A 24585-nucleotide genomic window follows, 5' to 3' on the forward strand; every position below is an offset into this window, starting at 1 on the left:
GTACAGGGAAATTTTATCCTTTTATTTGTTAAAATACCTGGTTACTATCATAATTGACATGCGCAGCTAATCGTTGACTAAAAGAGTAGCCTCATTTGCTTAATTAATTAACTGTAATGTTCTTATCGCTCTATATTTTCTATAGCCTTGAAAACGCTGATGTTGCTTGCACTTTCTTGCTTGATCCGTCATCTGTCATAATGGCTCTTTAAACTGGTGACTACTTGTAGGTTGTGACCTTTCACTTTGATGCTATTGGTAAAACCATCAGTGCTGTTGGCCATGAGTTTTTTTTTTTTTTCCGCATTGATCTCCATGCCATACGATGTTGGTTCCAGAGTTTTTACTAGTTTTTCTAATTCTTCTTCGGTTCCTTTCAGTTCTTCGGTTCCTTTCAGTCCTTCGATGTCATCGGCAAAACGTAAGTTTGTAATTGTTCTACCACCAATACTGAATGTTCCTTCATGATTTTCAAGTGGAGGAAGTAAGCATCCTTACCAAAGCAATCTCCAGTGCTTCCATTGTACTTGTGGCTTTTTTATACAATGTCTTAATAATGGTGATGAGGTTGGCATTTATGTTTTATTTGTGCATGGTGGCCCATAATGCTGTGTGCCACACTCAGTCAAACGCTTTCTTAAAAAAGTCTCTGAATACATGGTACAGACCTTATTAAAGTTGTTTGAATTCCTCCATGAGTATTTTCAGATTGAAGATTTGTTCCATTTGCTTCGCCCTTTTTTAAAGTCTGCCTGTTCCTATGCAATGATTTATTCTGCTTCTGGTTTCAGCCTGTTCGCAATGATTTTAACATCACCTTGCTGGGGTGATTTTTCAGGCTTATTTTCTTTTAATTTTTACACACTTGCAGATTTCCTTTCTTTGGCAGTGTAATGACTAATGACTAAGTCCACAGTTTAGGGCAATCTCCAGTTTACCAGATCTTGCTGCAGATGATGTACAGTGCATCGGTCATAGCTTCTCCTCCCGTCTGGATTAGTTCAGCTGGAATATTGTCCTCACCTGCTGATTTTCCAATTTTGAGCGATTTTATTGCTATTTCATGTCTTAGTATTTGAAGGTTGTCATCGTCAGTTGTATGAGGTCCTGCTAACATTGCAGGGTCACCCTGTATGTTGTAGTTGTACAGGTCACTACAATATTCTGCCCAGCGTTTCAGAATGTTCTGTGTTCAGTGAGACTTTTCCCAGCTTTGTCCTGAATGGTACTCTTCTTTGTTTATTATTTGTGAGGTTGCTTATGATCTAATATGCTTCAATCCAGTTTGCCTTTGCTTATTTCATGGCTTTTCTAATTTTTTTCAGCTTCTCTGTATTGGAGTGCTCCTTGAGAAATCATGTTTCTTGTTTTTGATAGCTCTTTCATAACGCATATCAAGGATGTCATCAGTGATCCATTTCTTCTTCTTTGTTTATTTTTCTTTGTCATTCAAACTTTCCTCCTGAACATGGTTAGAGGTGCAAACGTCCCACCTATCAGTGCTTCGAAGGCTTTGTGGATGTTTAATCTCTTAACAAATCAAACATGAGCCTTATTCTTTGACGTTTAAATCCTTCCTGAGATGCACATGGAAGGTCATAATCATAATTTCGACCTTTTAATTTTTTGAAATAAAGTTGTTCTATGACACCATACTGTAAGATGATAGTATAGTGATATATGTCCACATATAGCAATAACACTGCATAATTATTGCATTTTAATATGTTCATATTTTGGGTGATTTTGCAGGATTTCTTCGAAAAAAGGCAATATTTGTTCCTGATTTGATATAAATTGGTTCTATGACACCATAGAATGATAATATGGTGATATAAACGTGCACATATTGTAATAATATTGCATAATTGAATTTTAAAAGGTACTACATATTGAATACTGGCAATCATTTATTGATAAATTATTGTTTCCCAATTTATTTGACCATTCTAGTTCGCTAGATCAGGAGTTACTCACACAATGGTCGCAACCATAGATGATTGGCCTAAGACAATCAGGACCAGGTTTTAGGGCCTCGAACATTTACGCCAATTTTGCTGCATTGAAGAGAATATTTAGCTAACTTATTTGAGGTTAGAATTATTTATTAGTTTTTAAACATAATTGTGCAAGATTTTGATTTTATAATAAATGATATAAAATGTGTATTTTTAGACATGGGTAGTAAACAATATACAAACAAACATGTCTGAATAAAAAAAGAATATTTATTTATTGAATGAGAAAAATATAGATGCTTTTAATTCAACAAAATCATTTAAAAATGATTTCAAATAAACTTACTTTAAAATATAAATTATTGAAACATTAACTATATTACATTCTATTAATATTATAAATTTTATAGAATTAATTTAAATGTAAAATATATTTCAAATCATATATTATCAGTATTACCCCTTCTCTGGGACACTATTACTGTAAGTGGGCACTTTCCCAAGGGAACCTATATGTTTTAGTACTACAGTCAACTTCTATTCAGGGGACACTGACACTTTCCTATGAAACGCACAAGGGGAAATATAGGTTTTAGCAGTCAACTCCTATTCAAGGACACCCTTATTAGGGGATCTACTGTATATATGATACCTCATGAAGGAATTCGTTTATAATTCAAACTATTACATTTAAAAAAAATATATTAAACTCCTCTTCTTTATTTTTGATTTTACTGCAAACTTGTTTATATTTGCTTTGCTTCTGTGACTGTTGTGAACTTGAAGTTGTGTTCCATTAAACGCTTTATTAAACTTGTTTTAGCAAACGCTGCTCCTGGAGTGAACACACCCCCACTGCAGTCAAACAAAAATAAATTTATTATTAGATATATTTCTCAGCAGTTTATTCTCGCTATTTTCGCTGATGATATATTTTTGATAAAATGACACACGATAGGAGCATTCTGTTTATATAAAATATTATTCATAAGTATATTATTATTATTGTATTATTTTCACTTACCAGTCATATTGTCAGAACAGAGTGTTGTAGAAATTTAAATTTTAGAAATTGTTTTGTCATTTCATGAGTCTGTAGTTTTATCTTTATTATTTTTATAATGAAGCCTTCACAGTTTATCTTTTTTGTTTGATATGAATTATGATATTCAAAATAAAGAAAAAATAAAAGGTTTCAATAATTTGTTTACCTTCCAGGTATTTTGTCAGCCTCACTCAGCAGGACAAAGGCACTTTGAAGCATTGCTATGGGTGTAGCTACGTACCCAGGTTCTACAAAATAATAAGTGTATTTAATCAATAGCAATAAGAACATACAACACAAATGATCAAATATGGTAGCGATATGCCCAAATATGGTAGCAAAATGCCCAAATATGGGAGTGATATGCCCAAATATGGGAGTGATATGACATCATCATGTCCATATATAGGCACATCACATGTTTTTGTCACATAAAGTTGGATAGTGTAGACAGAGCTTAACACTTTATTGCAATCCTCGGGACCAACAACCAAGGTAACCTCTACTTTATAAAAATATTTTTATTTGTCCCCAAATCAAAAATAAAATTGGCACATTAGATAATATTACAAATATAGTACAAAATCGCCCTTCGGGAAAAGATATTTTTTCAGTGAAATGAATGATAAATATATGTTTTAACACTATAGTCAACACCTATTCAGAGGATACTTTATTATTAGGGACATCTTATATTAAGGGGACAATTTTATTAAATGAATAAGGGGCAATATATAATTTAACACTACAGACAACTTCAGGGGACACTTCTATTAAGGGGACATTTTGTTGGATCACAAATATTACAATGACCATAAAAAAAAATATACACAAACAAAAAAACATTAAAAATTTCTAAATGTGATTGCACATTATTATATCAGACCTACTGTACCAAACTATAATATTATATCATTTTCATCCTGCTATAAAGTTTACTCATGAAATTTCTGACAAGTGTGTGCCTTTCCTTCATATTAGTTTATCTATTGATAAACCTGGTCTTTCTACATCTGTTCACATAAACGTCGAAGTCTAACAAGTTACGAATACGGTATAGCATTCTTACAAGCTGGAGGATGCGAAGAGTTGTAATTTAGATAAATATTAAATATATGTATTGCATTTGGCACAAGTGATAATATTGGAATCTTGTTTCTTTAATATTAAATGCTTGCAACGAACCTTTAAAGGCATACGGCTAACAAATGAATTATCGTAGCCCCATCTATAGAAGTTGGAGAAGAAATATTTACTGGTCAGCCGCGAACAATATAATTCAACGACCTCATCCAATTCAACGGAACATTATTTGCCAACCAATGTGGAAATTTGGCCAATGTGGACATTCGGCCGATGTGGATATTTGAATAGTATTAAAGATTTTTTTTTCCATGAATCTTAGCAAAATAATGCAGTAAATTATTACAGCTTAAGGGAATCTAGGGATTATAAATAATCCAGGGATTACTACAACTTGCTCGCAAGATATACCAATGTACTTAGTTGTCATGGTGATGCATCTTCACAGTGATAGGCTGGCAGAATACCATGTTTTTTAAATGTCTATATAAATATTCATTCAATTCCGAATGCCTATTCTACATCAGTTGTATTGCAGAAAAAGCTTAATGAATGTATTATTAATATTCTAAGAGGTTTATCTAATAAGGTATTATATCATTAGATTAATGTGATTTTTTAATAGGAAGAAGGGAGGTCATGATTTAATATTTTGATATAATCATCATTAGAATAATTCTTCTTCTGTAAGAACTAGTTATTAGTTTTAATTATTACTAGTTTACAATTATAATAAAATAATAATTTCTTTTTTTTTCTTTATTATAAATGTTTCAAGACCCCAGTAGCCTAATGGTTTTGTCCTTTTTGTTTTCTTCGGTAACTTGATTGTTTTTGTTATACTGTGTATATTTTGTCTTTGTTAAATTGTTATGAATAGTTATGTCAACTTCATCATTGTTTACGTGATGCATTAAAAGGAAATGAAATGAAAAAAAAAATTAATTATATTTTTAGGAGGTTTTAATTATAACTTCTATTTTAGTTAAGACATTACAAATGTCTTGGTATAGTGATTTCAACAATCATTTTTAAAATATTCTTTATTATTTTATTTTTATTTCAACAATATTTTACTAGGGTGGTCTATCCAGCCAAAGATGATCATTAGGGACCCTAATACATTAACATAAAATAATTAAAAACTAAATTAAAATAAATAGAATTAAAAAATTTTTAATGGAAATGAAAACAATAAATTAATTTTGTCATCTCAGAGAGAAAAGACAAAAGACAGGAAGCAATTAACCAAGTAAGATATATTTCTTGAGCAAAAATTGCTCATGATGCTGTGGATTAATAGATGTTACACTTTTCAACTACATGCTTCTCTCTCCTAACAGTCACATCATGTCAGTGCGCTCTTATCTGTCTACAACATCCCAAGATAAATTTTATGTTTAAGAATGTGATCATCAATTGAGCTAGTAATAAACCAAATTAAAATTGTTTTAAATACTAATAGATTGATAACAAATCAAATTGTGTGGGATATTAACAAAATTCAATTTGTATATATCCTTACGTCCGTTTAAAATGGTAAATTTGTATTCAAAACGATCAGATTGATGTAAATCGATAGTGTTGGTACTGTACAAGACAGTTCAAAATGAGTTTAGCTACTTAAAAAAAATCATATATCATCTCTATAGCAATCAGCAATATTGAGTTTTCAATCATTTTGATTCGATCATAAATCATAATCATCGTTGAAACTTGATTCTACTATACTTTTAAATTTAATCAGAAGTCATAAAAATCATTTTACATAATAGTTGTCGTAAAAATGTTTTTAAAAAGTATAAACGTTGAAGTAATCCAGAAGAAACAAACGGTTTGGCTATGACAATTATTAAATTCCTTCAATCAAATTTGATTGGACAAAAAAGAGATCAACAACATCAGTTTTCCTCTGCGAATAGTGCATCAGAATGATTACAATGTTTCAAGTATTCAAGTGGTTTAAGTTTTATCTTTCAATATCAGGCTTAGTAGCTTCTTCACTCAATGTATTAATAACAAGATTGTGATTAGGAAACTTTTGACGGTGATACTCAATGGCAGGATTAAAGAATGAATACAAGAAACGTACCTAATTATTATTATTATTATTATTTTATTTATATAGCGCTTTTCCAAATTAGTATAAAATGATCAAAGCGCTTTACATCAGCACACCCAACAATGAGTCACTTCTTAGGAAATAGATGTGTTTTGAGGGCTTTTTTAAATTTTAAAACCGTGGTTTGTTCCCGGATCACAGACGGGAGTTCGTTCCACATCACCGGTCCAAATTTTGAGAAAGTATTATTTCCAGAGGTCCGCTTTTCGAGACAGTGATCCAATCTAGTGTGATCTATCTATCTATAATGCTGTATTATTTATATAAATCCAAAGGCAAATTACTGAAAAAATTACAATGCTAAGGGTATCAATGGAGATAAAATAAGCTAAAAGCTAGTGGTTGCCCGAAAGTTTTGCTATTTTTTCTGACTGTTTTACTGATTTGTTTAATCTTTTATGGGTCTCTCCCATCTTCATTCATTAATGTATGCATATATTTTGATTTACAATAATTCATTGTTATATAATATAATAATTTAGGCAGCACACAAATTACTTTTCCATAGTACTGTATACAAATATTGCACATACATTAAAATAATATTACACCTATGCATAGTGTTTCAAATAACATACATTTTTATTTATACAGTTGTCCAGGTAACTAATAAGTTTTGTTTATTTGTTGTTTTTTTTTTAACAAGCACTGTTGTATTTTATTTTATCTTTAAATGTTTCTTTTGTTTTATGTAAGAAAAATGTACGTTTATCTTGTTATCGGCGGTTGTTATCATCCTAGTGTTTAGCAGTGTTTAATAGGGGTGTCATTTGAATAGGGGTTGGCTGTTATAGTGTTAAAACATATAATGGCAACTTTTTGTTTATTTTTAAAAGTGGCATCCACTGAATAGGAAGTTCCAAAAGAGGGTTTTTACTGTACCTCAAAATCATACTGAATGACATTTCATTTTCCAAAATGTTCAAATTAATATTAATTCAGTAGATTAGGCTTACCTGGTCCAGACACTTTGGTGACCATTTTAAGGTCATGTTTTCCCTTCTCTTCCACCTGCTTGCTGCTGAACCCTTCCGTGTAAAACGTAAAGGTGAATGAACTTTTGGCCATTTGTTGTCGTGAAGGACCATCATGGCTAAACGCACCAAAACTAAACACTCTTGGATACTGAGATAAATTTATAAAAATGAATTAAAAATTTAATTAATCAATAAAATGGAACACAGAATTAAAAGCAAGTTTGTTTGTTTAATGTATACAACATCAGTCCTTCACTTGCAAACACCTTAGATTGTTCATATTAATCAACTCATGACAGCATTTTTTTAATTTCAATTGAAAATAAAAATGTTATCTAGTATAGACCATGTTTACTATTAACTGGATATTTAATTGTTTGTTTTATGCAAATTTACAGTTTAACTTGTTTGTTTTAGCTACATTTTAAAATAGAAAACTAATTACATTACAAAATGATTCAATTGGCGCCATTTGATTTCTTGGGTACTGTGGAGCTGTCTTCATATTAAGCGCTTTATAAAATGTTTTTATTGTTTGTTTGACTAAGAAATTAAATTATTGAGATTCTATAAGGACATGAATTACCTTTTCAAGTAAATTTCTTCCAAATTTGTATCTAGCTAAAATTGAGAATATTAATCCACCAAATATAAGCATGAACAATGAAAATAAGCTGGTAACTGTTACGTACGCACCATACTGAATCTGAAAGTACACAAATAAATATAGTAAATTTAAAAAAATATTAGGCACAATATTGTAGTGGAGATGTAGCTTGGTGGTTAACGTGCTTGCCTTCCAATCCCAGGATTCAATCCTGACCTAGTGCCAGGGTTGTAACTCTTTCTACTCCACTCCCTAAGCTTCCCAGGATTCAATCCTGACCTAGTGGCAGGGTTGTAACTCTTTCAACTCTACTCCCTAAGCTTCCCAGGATTCAATCCTGACCTAGTGCCAGGGTTGTAACTCTTTCAACTCCACTCCCTAAGCTTCCCAGGATTCAATCCTGACCTAGTGCCAGGGTTGTAACTCTTTCTACTCCACTCCCTAAGCTTCCCAGGATTCAATCCTGACCTAGTGGCAGGGTTGTAACTCTTTCAACTCTACTCCCTAAGCTTCCCAGGATTCAATCCTGACCTAGTGGCAGGGTTGTAACTCTTTCAACTCTACTCCCTAAGCTTCCCAGGATTCAATCCTGACCTAGTGGCAGGGTTGTAACTCTTTCAACTCTACTCCCTAAGCTTCAAATGAGACTTAATAGTTTATAAGCACAAGAAATTATAAAATAGTTTGTGGTCGCTGTTGGATGCGTATGAAAAAAATTATATATACTGACAGTAAGTATATATATTCTTTTATATTGTACTGTATATATTGTGAAAATGCAATTTGTTTTTATAGCAACTATGAATAGTGGGTGAGTGGTGGCCGATCGGTTAAGACAGTGGAACCGTAATTATGAAGCCATAACATCTGTAGGGGTTCGAGGCTTACTCACTCCATGGTTCTGGTGGTAGAACGGGTCTTCTCGGATAAGGACTATAAACCGTAGGTCCAGTTACTGTAAACATCGAGCTCGTGTGCACTTTAAAGAACCTGGTACATCTTTCGAGACGAGTAGGGGGTTACCCCGGTGTATTAGTACATCACAGCCACTGATCACCAACTGGGCCCTCTGGGAGACCAGTCTTTGACTGAAGAGGTTACCCAGTATAAAAATATATATTTCAATCAATCAACAATGGTCATTGCCTATACTGTACAAATGAAATGATTTATTGATTTAAAAATGTAATCAAAACTTGATATAACCGTTTAAAAATGTTTTCTTTTTACCCTGATGTAATAAATCAAAACATATTCTTTTTATGATGCTGTTACTGATATTAACAAATTAATCTTTGTTGACAGACTGCTTTATTATATCTCATCATTTAATATATTACGTTTACAGGAACGATTAAATAGACACTGTGATTTATGTACTCAACTAAAATTAGCCCACTGGGAATTACTTCCGAAAGAGAAAGTTGTCACAAAATGAGACCAATTGTTTAAGTCAAATTTAAACAAACTTAATTTGTGTTTTGTATGTAACATTATGGTTGAGAGATGGGGAAGAGGATGGGTGCAAAGAGGAACAATTTTTAAATATATTCTTTATTTTGTAACGAAATATTAATTAACATGTTTTACAAATAATATACCACTAAACACAGTAAAACATTGCGATGTAATACTTTGTTGAAACTATCACCGTCGTAGTCGATTGAAATAGTACAGTACATGTAACGATACACTACGACGTATGTTTATATATAATGTTAAACAATTTGTGAAAACCACCTCTATTCAGGGCAAATCATAAATTCGATTTAATCGGTAATAAATATTAAATTACGGCGACTGAAAACGCTAGCTCATTATCCGTTTAAAAAAAAATTATATCCAACCTCTGCAGCACAGATTGAAAAAAAAAAATGGATCAAATTTCTGTTATGAGTATACAGTACTTTCCTTTACGACGCCTGAGGGAATAGACACTTGTGGAACGACACAGAGATTGGAATGTTCCATTCATCGCAAATCAATACATTTGTATAAACGTATATTAAATCTATCAAAATAGTATTTTTTAAAGAAAATCGGCCTGTCTTCAACATCATGATACTGTACTCGAGTTGTTCAACCGGTTTTCAGCTATTAAAAAACAATTATCGTAGGAGGAGATAGGAAAATGCGAAGCCTCCTCGCATTTTTGTGGCGGGTATTTTTCAAGATGGACATCCATTAGACAGTGTATACCACGATCGGAAAACACCCCTATCTGGGGCAAATCGTTGAACCTAAATTCGTTTTAATCGTCAATAACTAATTATCTAACTTAATTTAATTAGTAAACAGGGTTACATCAGGGGGTTAAAATCAGTACCGAAAGTACGAACCAACTTTACATACCATCGAGTAAAAATTCTAAAAGTAAGGCGCGATTTACCGAATTTTGCCCTTACGTAAATTTATATATAGATTATAGAAACAGTGCTCATATTCGGAACATGATCTCATAAACGTGTCGAGACATTTTTTCATACAACTAAAAAATACGGAACTTTCGCCAATGAGCTATGCTCGACGCGATTATGAGATCATGTTCCAAATATGAGCACTGTTTCTATAATTTACAGTATGATTTATATATATATATATATATATATATATATATCCAATCTGCAGACAGTACTGTTTCAATCTTATTAGATCTCGTCAGTGCAGCTATATATATATATAGCTGCAAATTCCTTCACTTGCACTGATGAAGGGCTAGTGTTGCCCGAAAGCTCTGCTAACTTTTCTGGCTGTTTACTTTATCGTTTTGATTTAGCTTTTCGCTTTTTATTTTTGTATCTCTATTGAGATCCAGCCACTGATACCCACAGCATTGTCATTTTTTTCAGTAATTTGCCTTTGGATTTATATATATATACTGTATATATTTAATATACAATACATAACAGAAAATAAGGTCAAAAAATAAGTAAGGCAAGGCTATCTTATTGTTATAAATATGATAACAGGCAAGTGAGGCTTATCGCACTGAATAAAATACAGTACAGGACAAAAAAAAATCACGATTTTTTTCATGCTAGATAATAAGCAAAGTTATTGCAACTAAAACGAAGGCAATGAAATGTGTTATTCTTAAAGTTTAAGTGAACATAAAAACACATAATTCGATACTACTGACACGCTTAAAAACGGTACTATTTTAAGACATTACCATGGCAACGTAATGAGCTAACTATAATGCAAAAAGATTAAGATTAGAGGCTTAGCAAGTGATGCCAGGTTGGATTTGTAATCTTTTGCTTGCCTATATGATTACACTAATGGCATAGACTTAAACAGATGAGAAATTGTGTGAAATATGGCCAATTATTCATTATGAAATTTTGCGGTTTAGTTACATGACGCATTTATCATAGAAATCAATGATTGTATACAAGGTATATAAACACGTGTCGCCGCGACACTGTTTATCAATCATGGATACGTTTACGTTAGAGGAAGCTGGCAAATAAATCCGGCAAATTAAAATAACAAATACGCACAGAAATTAATTCATAAATCATATGATATGCCATCACGTCGATATTAAAATAGCATAATGGCTTATATTGCCAATAATTTATTGTAGCTGAGGCATATTAAAAATGAATTTCATAAGATTGACTAGATTGTGACAAAATATGCAAATGTTTTTTGTCTTGGAAGCTATGATTGCCAATTTGCGACCATCAAAATCAACAAAATTTGGAATCTTTGTCTCTGAACAACCGCAACTAACTAGCTAAAAACAATACTATAATATAAAAAATAGTAATAGTAAAATAGATATATTTAACTTACAGGTCGCATTGATTCCTTCTCATGCATAAAACGTTGGGTTCTTCTAACAACAGAGACATCAGATCCGGGAAATGGAATAGCCCACTTTGAAGACTTGTCATGGTAGAACACAGAACTCCTAAAAGAAATAAATAATATTAAACCCACAACAATAATGGTATAGTCCATTAAAGGACAGTACACCAGAGAATACCAAAAAGATATAAAAAATGCAAAAATATCACAGAATAAAAGGCATCACTACTGAGAATCTGTCTACACTGTCAAATTAGTTTGACAAAACAAATGTGATGTTCCTAAATATGGTAGTGATATGCCCAAATATGGTAGTGATATGATATATATATGTATATATGGGCAGATCACATTTTTTTGTCACATAAAGTTTGATGTGTAGACAGAGCTTTAAAGAATTATCATAGAAGGCAGAGAAAAAGAGTTGGACTTAAATAAACATGTCTGTATGATAGTGTTACTAATAATTAAATAAAATACTATTTAAAATTACTATTATATAGAGACTTTTAAATGTAGATTGTTCAAGATATTTTGTTAAGGTTTTATTAATAATTTGTTTGTTTTATAATTTTTAAATTCTAAAAATAAAATGTTATATTAAAATTAATTCCAAAAGATTAAAATATTAAAATGATGACAAATTTATAAAACTGTATTATTAAATAAAGTTATTATCAAGTTCAATGACTTCAATAAAACATTTTTTTTTATTTATAACAATCATTAATTTATTACCTTCAAGTCCCAGGACGAATATATAAGTATTATTGCTATGTTTCATGGCATTTTAAATCCGTTGAGTACCTTACCTTTTGGTCAACCTTGGTTGGTAGCGAGGCATCGGTTTATGCTGGAACTGTTTACGTAAGCCGATCAGTTCCTTAGAGTTAGCAAATCCGTGGATTGCTGACTGCCATGTTCCGTAATGACCAACTGTTCCCTGCAAAATAAATGCATTCAGAAATCACTCAGTAGTATGTACACAATGATACTGTGTATTAATATTACTATGCATAACAGAATTGAATATAACTTGGTTTAAACAGTTGAAAATAAAAAATTAACCCTTTTTTTAATGGATTTAAATCCTTATCTAATTTCATGTGCCATTTTTGGCAAAAATAAAAGTTATGTTATGAGTATCGTTATAGAATAGAACCCCTTATAGCCACCTATTCAGGGGACAGTTTCATAGGAAAGGTACAAAGGGAGATACACTAAAGGCCAATCCCTATTGAAGGAAAATTTCTATTATAGGGACACTTATGCTGTAGGAGTTCTGTAGTGGCATTCTTCAACAGGAATTATGGTAAAAAGCACCAGGAACACTTTTTAAAGGAATCCTACAACCAACCAACTTAATTAACGATTTAAAAAAAAAAACACTCACAGATCCACTACTACTCGCAGTAAGGAAACTCTCAATCGTGTTCACAATTCCTGAAATTAAAAATAAATTAAATTAACAAAGATAATATACATTTTATTTCTTTTTCTCCATTTTAAGGATCTATTGTCCCCCCAAAAAACATGAAAAATAAAGATTACTAAAATCAGACTTTAAATAGGCCATTTTGCAGTTTTAATAAAGTTATTCACTTCTGTAAAAAAAAAATGATTTCACTTTATAAAAAGACAAAAGAAACCTTTAAGTTTAAAACAGACAGACAGACAAAAGTATTTATTGCTTTAAATTACATTTTTTTCAGGTTAATTTTTTTTTCCGATCCAGGTTTTGGTCAAAGTGAATAATTATTATGTAACAGTCAAATGGCATATTAAAAAGATTTGTTTAGGAGGAAAATATATCTGTAAGCTATCCTTTTTAATTAAATAATACTGTTAATAAGATACAGTAGTACCTGAAAAAAACAGTATCTTTTTGCCATTTATGCAGACATGCAGATTAATTTAGCATTTACGTTCAATGAACGATGGTAATGAAAAATAAGAAAAGATTTCTGTGGGGAATTGCCTTAATGAACTCAATTACTATGGTTTATAAACACGGGTAAATAATGTCTAATGACCATTTGACAATGCCAGCCGACGTTGGGGTAATATAAACAATATATTTTAATGTTATCATACACTGATAGCCTCTTAATAGTTTGAGTACTATACTAAAAACTGCCGTATATTACATTAAGAATGACGCACGAGTTGTTGTTAAAAATTGCTAACTGTGTTGGAACAAACAATTTAGGGAAAACTGATGGACAAACTCCATACTTTTAAGCAGCTGGAAAGATCAATGTCCGAGCATGACAACTAGTGGTTACCACAATGACATGGCCAAGAGCACTTTTGTCACCATCAAACTTATTGCAACTAGTGGTTACCACAATGGCATGGGCTATAGCACATTTTTCACCATCAAACTTATTGTAACTAGTGGTTACCACAATGGCATGGGCTATAGCACATTTTTCACCATCAAACTTATTGCAACTAGTGGTTACCACAATGGCATGGGCTATAGCACATTTTTCACCATCAAACTTATTGCAACTAGTGGTTACCACAATGGCATGGGCTATAGCACATTTTTCACCATCAAACTTATTGCAACTAGTGGTTACCACAATGGCATGGGCTATAGCACATTTTTCACCATCAAACTTATTGCAACTAGTGGTTACCCATACCACTTATTTACGTCATATTGTAACCCTATTGTATAAGTGAACGTGACTCATAGAGGGCGTGCAGAGTGAGACCTTGTGGGTGTTGAGGATGAAGAGTCTCATGTTTTTAGACTGTTATGTTGGAACAATCCAACAACTGGATTTCAAGACTCTGTGTGATTGATTACAATCATAGGTTACAATACCAATGTTTTTTTTTAAGCACAGACAACTAAGGCAAATAAAGAGAATATAAATAAATAGTTCAATTTACAGGAATACATTTACTTTCACTAAAGCTTTTCAAGAAAACTTGAAAGTGCATAAAATAAATCAGATAAAGCATAGATCAAAAAGACATTACTGAAACTAATCTCAGATTTGCAAATTCTGTTTTTTTAATTCACCTAAGATGGATGATTCGGCCTCTGAGGATCCTTCCTTGTTATTAATGTCATTTTGCAATACTGTAATGTCCTTAATTTTGTTGATAATTTTTCAAATTCTTGAGTCAAAGTCTTCATCTTCATAAAAGATTCATTTGTTCAACAATGGCATATTTTTTAACAGTGTAATATATAGGTGTGTACATTATTTAAATGAAACATGGTAATAAGCCATCATTTGGGGTCTGCTCTAGAAGAAATCAAGTTTCTTGTCTCGAGAAAGACCCCATAAACAATACATATACATACACAACTAATACAATTTACTACTTAAAATAATAAATAAAACAAAAAACGATGGAATAAAAAATACATTCAGTGTACTACAATCATAATAATATTAAAATTAGTATAAAGAAATAAGATATTTTTTTTAAATTTTTACGAAAAGTATAAAGAGATTTAAAATGCTTTAGTTTGTCATCAAGATCATTCCAGATTCGCGGTCCTGAAACAGAAATAAAATATTCAGAAATTTTCAGTCTGAAATTTTTAAAGTTAAGAAAAAAAGTCTTATACTGTTATATTATTCTTTCAAACAATTGAATTGATCAGATAACGGTTATTAACTTTTAATAAACACAAATTTTGGAAATAAATGGCAACAAAATGGATTGATACAAGTGTCACATGGGATACAGAATGTGTCTATGATACTACACAAATTGTAGAAAGAGTATTACAGTACTGAGAATCAGTTGAACCTTATCATACATTCAGCGAAATCCAAATATGTCTTTACCTTAAAATATTTACATGGAACGGCTTGTAATAAAAATACATACCTTAATGTACCTTTTAAGACTACTATTACTAAGACTAAGTAAGGTTTATTTCATAGATTAGCTTAAAATTGTAATACTTTGAAAGTTTATGATATTGATATACTTTTTTGATAAAATTAATATAGTTAAAAAAGTTTAATGTTTATTGTATTCTGGTTAGTGGAGGTTTTTATCTCTTCTGGTTGTGAATTGAATAAAATAAAAAAAATCTTTTTAGAGCGTAATCAGTCCCCCACCCCCACCAAGTTTTACAGTAATGATCTTTTTCCGCTTACTCAAATTATTTTCTTACCTGGGAATTGTTCTCTGATTTGACAAACTCCCATATCAGCAGGGATACTGTCAAAACCACAGCTACCTATCACGTACACTCCAGCATTTTCTGCTTTACTACCATAGTTGAATTGAATACCTTCTAAAAACTATAACAAACAAAACGAAAAAGTCAAAAATGTCTCCTAAAAGTGTCCATAAAAACAGTATATTTCATGATACTTCATAACAAGAACTTTTGTGGTTTCAAGGATTGAGTACCCACTTTGGTCGAAAGCCCAGATTATGTTTCTCTAAATTGAATAGATAGTGGGGCAGTGGCATAACGCAGAGGCCTAAGGCCCCTGGTTTAGGAACTCTAAGTGGCCCTCCAACGCTAGAGGCCTCGGTCGTTTTTAACCTATTTTAATGCCTGTTTATTCCTCTGGACACTGCTACGGGCCCCTTGGGTTTATCCAGTGAGAGCTGGTTAATTGAAATATCAAGACTTCTTTAAAAGCATGGCCAAACATAGAGGATATGCTATAATTTTGTTTAAATACATCGAAACATAGAGGGTGCTATTAAAATCTTGGGCATCAATATCTATTAATAACATCTAACAATAGATGATGTGAGGACTTGAAGGCAGTGTGCTTTACCAAATGCTAAGACTGAAAGAGCAACGAAATTCATCATCAATTATGGCGATTTCCATCAATTCTAAATACATTTTTTGGTGCTCTCTCCTCCCATCTCAATATCAATGGCCAACAGTGTATTCATTGTTATCATAATGTTTTAAACTTTAAGATTCTAGATTCAAGAAATGTTATTGGTCCACTTTGAAATGGAAATTTGTTTTGCTTGGCATAGTTAAGACCATAAAAAAAGCAAAAATACATAAAAATTGCAAATGGCAATGTTAAAATACTTGTTATTAATAAATATCTATTTTATATTTTGTAATATCCAATCACAAATAAATTGCAATAAAAGATGTTGAACTTTTGTATGCCAAGAGTAAATTATTTACAATCGGGTATATTTTTGTACAAAAATGTAACAACATCACTCCCACGATTATTAGAAAATGTTGATAGTGAGATTCGAGAGATATTCTTAACGATGTGTACAGTTATTTTGACACGTCAAATTACACATTTTGTGTGAATTCTCTTGTCAAGATGTACAATATGATGTTATAATGATAAATCACTGTTTGCCATTTTACACATATTACAGATTTTGAATGTATACTTGTTTGAGACTAACTACCAAAAAAATCATCAAATAATATGCTAAATAATTTCATAAACTGCAGATGCAAGCTGAATACAAAATGTCTAGAAAAAAATATTTTTTAATATTTAATATATATATGCACAGATATTACATGAAATGTATGTAAGGGATACACAGGATATGTATTATCAACACAGGTATTAAAGATAAAATATTATATCACATAGCAACTACCATATTTGAACATTTATAATAATGCTCAGACTCCTTAAATCTGCAAAAAAGCATTGATAAATTTAACATCAACCAAAACCAAATAATGTATGCTGATTTACAGATTCCTGTAATTTCTTAATTGTTAAACATAACTAAAAAATGATATTGGAAGCTTGAAAGCTAGTACATAGGCACAATACTGACTGTAATAGCCTGGGTGCAGTACAAATTTTGCGGGAAAAAAGTATAGGAAAATTTTTTTCTTTTTTTCCTGATAGAGTATACCATATAGAATGTCAGAAAAAAATCCCCATCCCAGGGTCTTGGGGAAAATTGTTTACGGCACTTTTAAATTTTGGCCTATATAACACACACAAATGCCTTAACACACACAAATACCTACAGTATATATAGGGGATAGGGAAAACCAATTCACGTTTTTTTAACTTGGAGTTGTGTTATGATGATTAAAATTAGCTGAGGCTTACTTTAATAACTACTTCTCATAGTAGTTGATAAATCGAGTCGATAACAATGACATCATCATGCCAGAATCCAATATGGCGTCCAATTTGGCGGAAAAAACAGGGTATTGCTAAACCCCGCAAACCCCTGGAAACCTCCAAAATAACATAGCAAACCCCCACCGAACCAACATAAAAGTGATTGAATCATGGAGTGTATGACCCACTGGGTATATCCATGTAAAAAAAAAAAAAAAAATTTCTACTGTTAACTACTTATTTTTGGGGTAAAACATCATTTTTTGGTCAAAAATGATTGCTAAACCCTGCAAACCTCCAAAAAAACATAGCAAACCCCACCGAACCAACATAATAAAAGTGATTGAATCATGTAGTGTACGACCCACTGGGTATATCCATGTTTTAAAAAAATAAAATTTCTACTGTTAACTACTTGTTTTTGGGGTAAAACATCATTTTTTGGTAAAAAAATGATTGCTAATTTTTAACCAAAAAATGACGTTTTATCCCAAAATAAGTAGTTAACAGTAGAAATTTTAATTTTTGTTTACATGGACATACCCAGTGGGGCGTACATTCCATAATTCAATCACTTTTATGTCGGTTCGGTGGGGTTTTCTATGTTTTTTTTTTTAGGTTTCCAGGGGTTTGCGGGGGTTTAGCAATACCCTGTTTTTCCCATCAAATTGGACGCCATATTGGATTCTGGCATGATGATGTCATCGTATCGACTTGATTCATCAACTACTATGAGAAGTAGTTATTAAAGTAAGCCTCTACTACTTTTAATCATTAAAACACAACTGCAAGTAACAAAAACTGTTAATTGATTTTCCCTATCCCCTATATATAGGTATTTGTGTATGTTAATAGGAATTTGTGTATGTTATATAGGCCAAAATTTAAAAGAGCCATAAAAAATTTTCCCCAAGACCCTGGGATGGGGATTTTTTTTCTGACATTCCATATGGTATACTCTATTAGAAAAACCAAAAAAAAATTTTCCTATACTTTTTTCCCGCAAATGTGTATAATAATTGTTCTGCACCCAGGCTATAATCACTATGAGTTAAGCTCTGTAGTTTGACAAAAAAAAAGGTGTGATGTACCCAAATATGGTAGTGATGTGACATCATCATGTCCATTATGGGTACATCACATTTTTTGATAGTGTAGAAAAAGCTTTACACCACCTCTTGTCTTGCGACACGACACATTTAACTATTTTGTCTGAATAATTTTTAATTTCCTTTATATCTATCATGATCCATGCAATGTAATTAATCTATATATTTATTTTGTTTGGGATTTACAGCACGTCATCTTTAAATAAAAAATATCATAAAATACTACAGTACTATACTGATGTTACATAGAAAAAATTGTAACGCTTCGATTACAAATCAAAATATTATAATATAGGCAAATCAGATTTTTTTTCACATAATAGTCGGATACAGTTAGTAAATCTAAAAATGTTGCTCATTTTTTATCTCTTTCTCTCCATGATGTTATTTATAAAACAGGACTATGTAGGTACGACATCATCATTTGTCAGTGTGTAACCAAATCATGTAACTACAGACAGTTTTATTATCATCTAGAGAGTTTTCGTTTGGGACGGTAGAGGAAGGATGAATGTTAAATCGACTAAATATATAATCGACCAATCAAAAAGTGTATACTTGGCTTACTATGGAAATAATCTGTAATCTGAAGTCTCACTAATGTTGCATCTCACTATTGAGTAAACACTTAAACAACTTACATTTTTGTCTATCTTTGGTGTTTACAGTATAATTTATTGTATAAGTTATTTTACATTTATATATTTTTAAAATTTTTCATTTTATAGCGCATAGTGTTAATGTTTAGATTATGTATATATATATTGCTATAATAGGACAATAAATAAAAAAATCACACATATGGTTGTCGTATTAATAATTTGATTAAAAATGAATTTTCATTGTATTAAACAAATATTGTAGACTATCAATATTATTAATTATGTATTCAACATCAATATTTTATTAAGCAAAGTGTCCAAGCAATTTAGTAATATAATATTCTGCATACATTTTTTATAAAATTTAATATCCATATATTGTATGCAAAGCAAGTGCTGCAGAAATCTAAAAAAGCAAAATTAAAATTATTATGCAACTGAAACAAAAGTAGTTTTTAAAACAAAAGATAATATTAGGAAGACTTTTGTGAAATATCTCCTGTAAGTGAACACTCTCGGGTTTTGAAAATGTATCTGCTAACTGGAGGTGTTCATTATTAGAGTTGATAATGTTGACATATTGGTTAGTTGATATAGAGGTTTGGTGATATGACTATGATGATTATGATTTATATTTTTGTGTCCTAAATGAAGAGGTCCTCTCTTTTCCCTACACACTGCATTTATAAATTTCAGTAGTTTGTATACATATTGTATTCATTGTCACCAAAATTGTAAGAGGAAAAATTGTTTCAAATTTAAAAAAAGCTCTTTTGTCCGTGATTGTCAGTGTGTTCAAAGTACAAGTCACTGAAATGAAATAAGATAGAGTGCACTCATTTAATGGATCAACCATCGTAACTAGCGACTAGATGTCTCTTAAAAAGGTGATTTGAATACATTTGCCTAGCTATCAAATGATGTTAATTATCAGTGTTTATGTTTAAATCCATTAGCGACGAGGCTGTGTTTATAACTACAATATTGGATGATAATGTCAAGAGAGAAGAATTGGTATTAGTTACTAATCCCCTAAAGCAGTGGATATGTTACAGATCAGGATGGATTAAATATTGATTATCAATATCATCAACTTAATAAAGCTACTACACACTTGGATATTTCATAAAGGATTGTTATATAAATACATTACTAATCCCCAAATACAATTACTATATTGCGGATCTGTTACTAATCTCCTAAAGGAACAAATATGTTGTTGATTATGTATAGATTATTAATTTCATAACTCTATATGGATGTTACAGGTTGATTGCTAATCCGATAAAGGAACAAAATTGCTGTGGATTTAACTAATATTAATCTCATAAATCAATAAATCTCCTACACGCTTAGATAATCCTCTATTATATAGCTATTTCATAAAGGATTATTATAGCAATGCATTAATAATCCACAATGCATTGGATATTTTACAATCAGTTACTAATCTGATATTTAAGGAACACAATTGCTGTGGATTAAAGTATTATATTAATCCAAACTTTGTAGATAGAGCTAATCATCTACAATACAGGATTTTTATTCTACTAATGAATTACTAATCTCTAATTAATAATTATCTAATCTAAAAAATAATTGATATGAGGAAACTTTGCTGGTTCCTGATTCTGTCCCCTTAACTGGGGTTACAGTATAAAAATACATACAAGTTCCTACCTGTGGTTCTCCACTGATATCGATGTGGTGACATCCATTTTCGACACATGCTCTTACTAACTGCTCTCCAAAGAATCTATACTGTAGAAAAAAGACATTTTTGAAAAGAAAATTTATAAATCAATATGTCACTTTTAAATTATTATGTATGAAACACAATTATGGAATGCCATCGTTCCCGTTTGGAAAATTAAAATTCAGTACTTTTACTAATTACTAGCGCTTTAGCATTGTTTAAAGTATGTATGTATTAAAGAGTCGATATCCAATCTAGTTTGAACAATACCATGAAAGCCCCACCCCAGTGGTCTAATGGTTAGGACATCTGCATATTAAGCAGAAGGTTCCGGGTTTGAATCTTTGTTGGGGCATAGAGATATTTATAATATCTCTATGGTTGGGGCGATTTTTTTCTCAATCTCACAGATTTTATCATCTTTATCGTTTCAAATTAATTAATTAATTTCAGTATACCATCAGGCGGTTTAGAATTCATGTTCTGTGCCTGTTTATTACAGTATTATATTATATATACATTCCTTGTATTGTACTAAATTTTAATGGAGAAAAAAACCATTATTTGATTTGCAAAAACCAAGTCCTATGCATTTGTCATCATATAGACTTGGAATATGGAAAAATATTTGATTTGCAAAAACCAAGGACCCATGCAAGTGAGGACGCACAACATCCCATGTTAATTATGCGCACAATGAGTTCACACAACATAACTACTGTAGTTCCTCGGTCGTCCCAAATTGCAAGCTCTCTATTGTTACTTACAGGACCAACACAATTCAGAATGACCTTTGACTTTTGACACATAGTTTTGAGACTGTCCTCATCATTTACATTAGCCACCACAATGTCAATTTCATTTTCAAGAGTTTTCCCTGAAAGAAAGAATACATCTTTAGAACTAATTGTCACTGCAAGATTAATTCAACTACCAAACAATAGATCATGTTTTTTGTACAAAGGATTCCTTTGGTAAAATCACAAAAGATAATGGTTTTAAACCACAATAGCATTGTGAAAAACAATTTCAACAAAGTATGTTTAAGGTGGCCAACCTTTTTGGTTTATATTAAACAACGATAAACATGTCTATTATTAAAAAAGACCATGGATTGTTCATTATGGATGGCTATTTTATTTACTACAAATTTGTAAAATAAAGATATGCTTAGGCCTTGGTTAAATAATGATTTGTTTTGTTGCAGAACATTTTTGTTTGTGAAATATTAGTTTAAACTGTGTATAATACAGCTAACTTGGTCTAGGTTTTAGGCTAGGCCTAGGCCGGTAGCCACTAGGGCCTAGGCCCCTATTTGTGATGCAGTAAAACTACCGTGTTGTGCCCCGCCAAAATCTGACGCACTACAAACCGGTTATCTCTTGAGCTTGCACCAAAATAGCTCTCAATTTTTCGGACGAACGACCAGCAACTGCCCATTTTAAATCGTTCTCTTCATCAACGACTCTTGCTAGTTCTTCTACGACAAATTGTCCAGTGAATCCACTTGCACCAAAAACAGTAATATCATAGATTCTTTCTACCTTTACATCATCGACAACCGGCGAAGCCATTTTTGCTGTTGTTTAATGTCAAAGGTCGTGAGAAGAAGTAAGTAGGCGCATGTGCGCTCTCAGAGCCACTCATGCATGTCCCGTGATGTTTTTTAAACGTTTCAACCAATCAAATTCGTAGTATAGTCTACGTAAATCCAACATTGAATTTTCTTCCGAGGTATCTTTTCATTACTATTTAATATAAGGCGAGTAGCATGGGTCTACATTCATCTAGACCTACCTACTGATACTGTTGCTGAACTGTTATCTTGCATATACCTATATTTAATAATAATAAACTAATTTCGAAACATCGCCGATTAAGGCTATATTCCATTAATTAGTATTATAACTCAAGCACGAAGCAATCACCAGATGTAAAAATAATCGAATTACAATTAGCCTGAATATCGATTTATCACCACACTTACCACACATAATAGGCTAAAGCTTTCAAAGCATGAGTAAATAGTACGCAATTTGTACCTAATCACGTTTGAGGATAATGCTAAATGGCCAAAGGTAGGCTACTTATTTGATTTGGTCAATTTGTACAATTCGACTGGGAATTAGTGCATCAATTTACTAGGGCTACAATTTCAACAGGAAATACGAGAATCGTGTCAATTTGTCACAAAATGCATGAGGTTTAAAGATAATGCAGCGAACAATTTGTCACCAAAAGCATTAATTAGGTGCTACATAGTAAGTGCAATGTGTTGATAATATAATCGATTTCCGGCCACGAACATAGAACGTACATTAGATATAGACGAAATTTGATTGGCTAAAAGTTGAGTCACGCTTGAATGCGATTGGCACACTCTGCTTTGATTGGTTAAATATTATTAGAGGGAAATAAATGTGGGTTAAGTATTATTTGCAATCTTTTCAAAACAGAATCGGGCTGTACTTGTAATTGGTGAAATTCCAGGGCCAAATGAGAAACAAGGGGAAGTTTACGTTTCAGTCAGTGGGTTAGATTTTTCCAAATAATGCCAGGCGCATAGGCAGACACTTTAGAGGGTCTGAGTCGAGGAAAGACAATTAATTCAGCAACGCGACGACGTCAGGATAGGTCTATAGCTAGCGTACGATGTTTTACGCTACTACTCTTCAGCTAGGCCTACAAAACTAAGCCCAACTAAGCTAGGCTTAGAAACGTCTACGAGAAAACTTTCGACGCGAGCTACTTAGGTCCGTAGTGCATTGTTTTTTGCTCTTGTCATCATAATAACCTTAATAGAACGCACATTTAAGACAAGAAATGACCTGGTTTAATGTTTTGAAAGTTATATATATATGCATTATTTTTACAAAACGTCAACAACAGGTCTAGTGTCTTTAACAACATAAAGAGTACAGTAACTCCGATCTGCACTGCGAACGTACATCAGGCAGTGTGTTTTGCAAGCATGACGTCATAAGTTCAGACATGCATCATGAATATTCACGCCCTCTAAAATGTCTGCCTTAAATTAATAGGAAAAAATAATGCTGCCGGGGCGTAACTGTGGGGATACCGTCCAGTCACTTGCATACCGTAGGCCTACTAGTACTAGAGTGTTCACTGATACACTAATAAGATAAAGTTTCGAAATGGGTCGAAATTGAGATTAAATCCTCTGCATTTCAGTAACAAATTTAACCAACTAGATTACATTTACAAACACGCACAAAGATAAGAACTCTCGAGTAGGCTAGTCATGATAAATGAGTATAATTTGCAATTCTTATCTGCTAAGTAAACGGCATTGCGTAGGCCCATGTTTTTAATTGAGCCGATACACAATTGTTGAACTATAGCCTACCGTATGTACTTACGAGCGAAGATGTAGCAAATAAGAAAAGTAAATTGTGTCTTTTAATTGTAAAATATTATCGACTCAATTAAAGAAAAATATTAATTGTTGCTGGTTGATTTAGAAAAAGCGGAT

The 24585-nt window shown here is 31.9% G+C and overlaps 1 protein-coding gene across 1 annotated transcript; it reads right to left on the reverse strand.

Annotated features, from left to right (window-relative positions):
- Positions 1-2224: 2224 nt before the first annotated feature.
- Positions 2225-22688, reverse strand: LOC140060676 (saccharopine dehydrogenase-like oxidoreductase). Its single transcript, XM_072106985.1, has 11 exons — positions 22465-22688; positions 21860-21969; positions 21077-21157; positions 15762-15891; positions 13002-13051; positions 12421-12551; positions 11594-11711; positions 7772-7891; positions 7165-7333; positions 3170-3251; positions 2225-2813 (listed from the first exon to the last, which is right to left on the reverse strand). Exons 1-11 carry the CDS (start codon positions 22664-22666, stop codon positions 2705-2707), a joined length of 1302 nt encoding a protein of 433 aa, XP_071963086.1. The 5' UTR covers positions 22667-22688; the 3' UTR covers positions 2225-2704.
- Between the last annotated feature and the right edge of the window lie 1897 nt (positions 22689-24585).

The sequence above is a fragment of the Antedon mediterranea genome, chromosome 10 (assembly GCF_964355755.1).
Source record: "Antedon mediterranea chromosome 10, ecAntMedi1.1, whole genome shotgun sequence".
NCBI classification, from domain to species: domain Eukaryota; kingdom Metazoa; phylum Echinodermata; class Crinoidea; order Comatulida; family Antedonidae; genus Antedon; species Antedon mediterranea.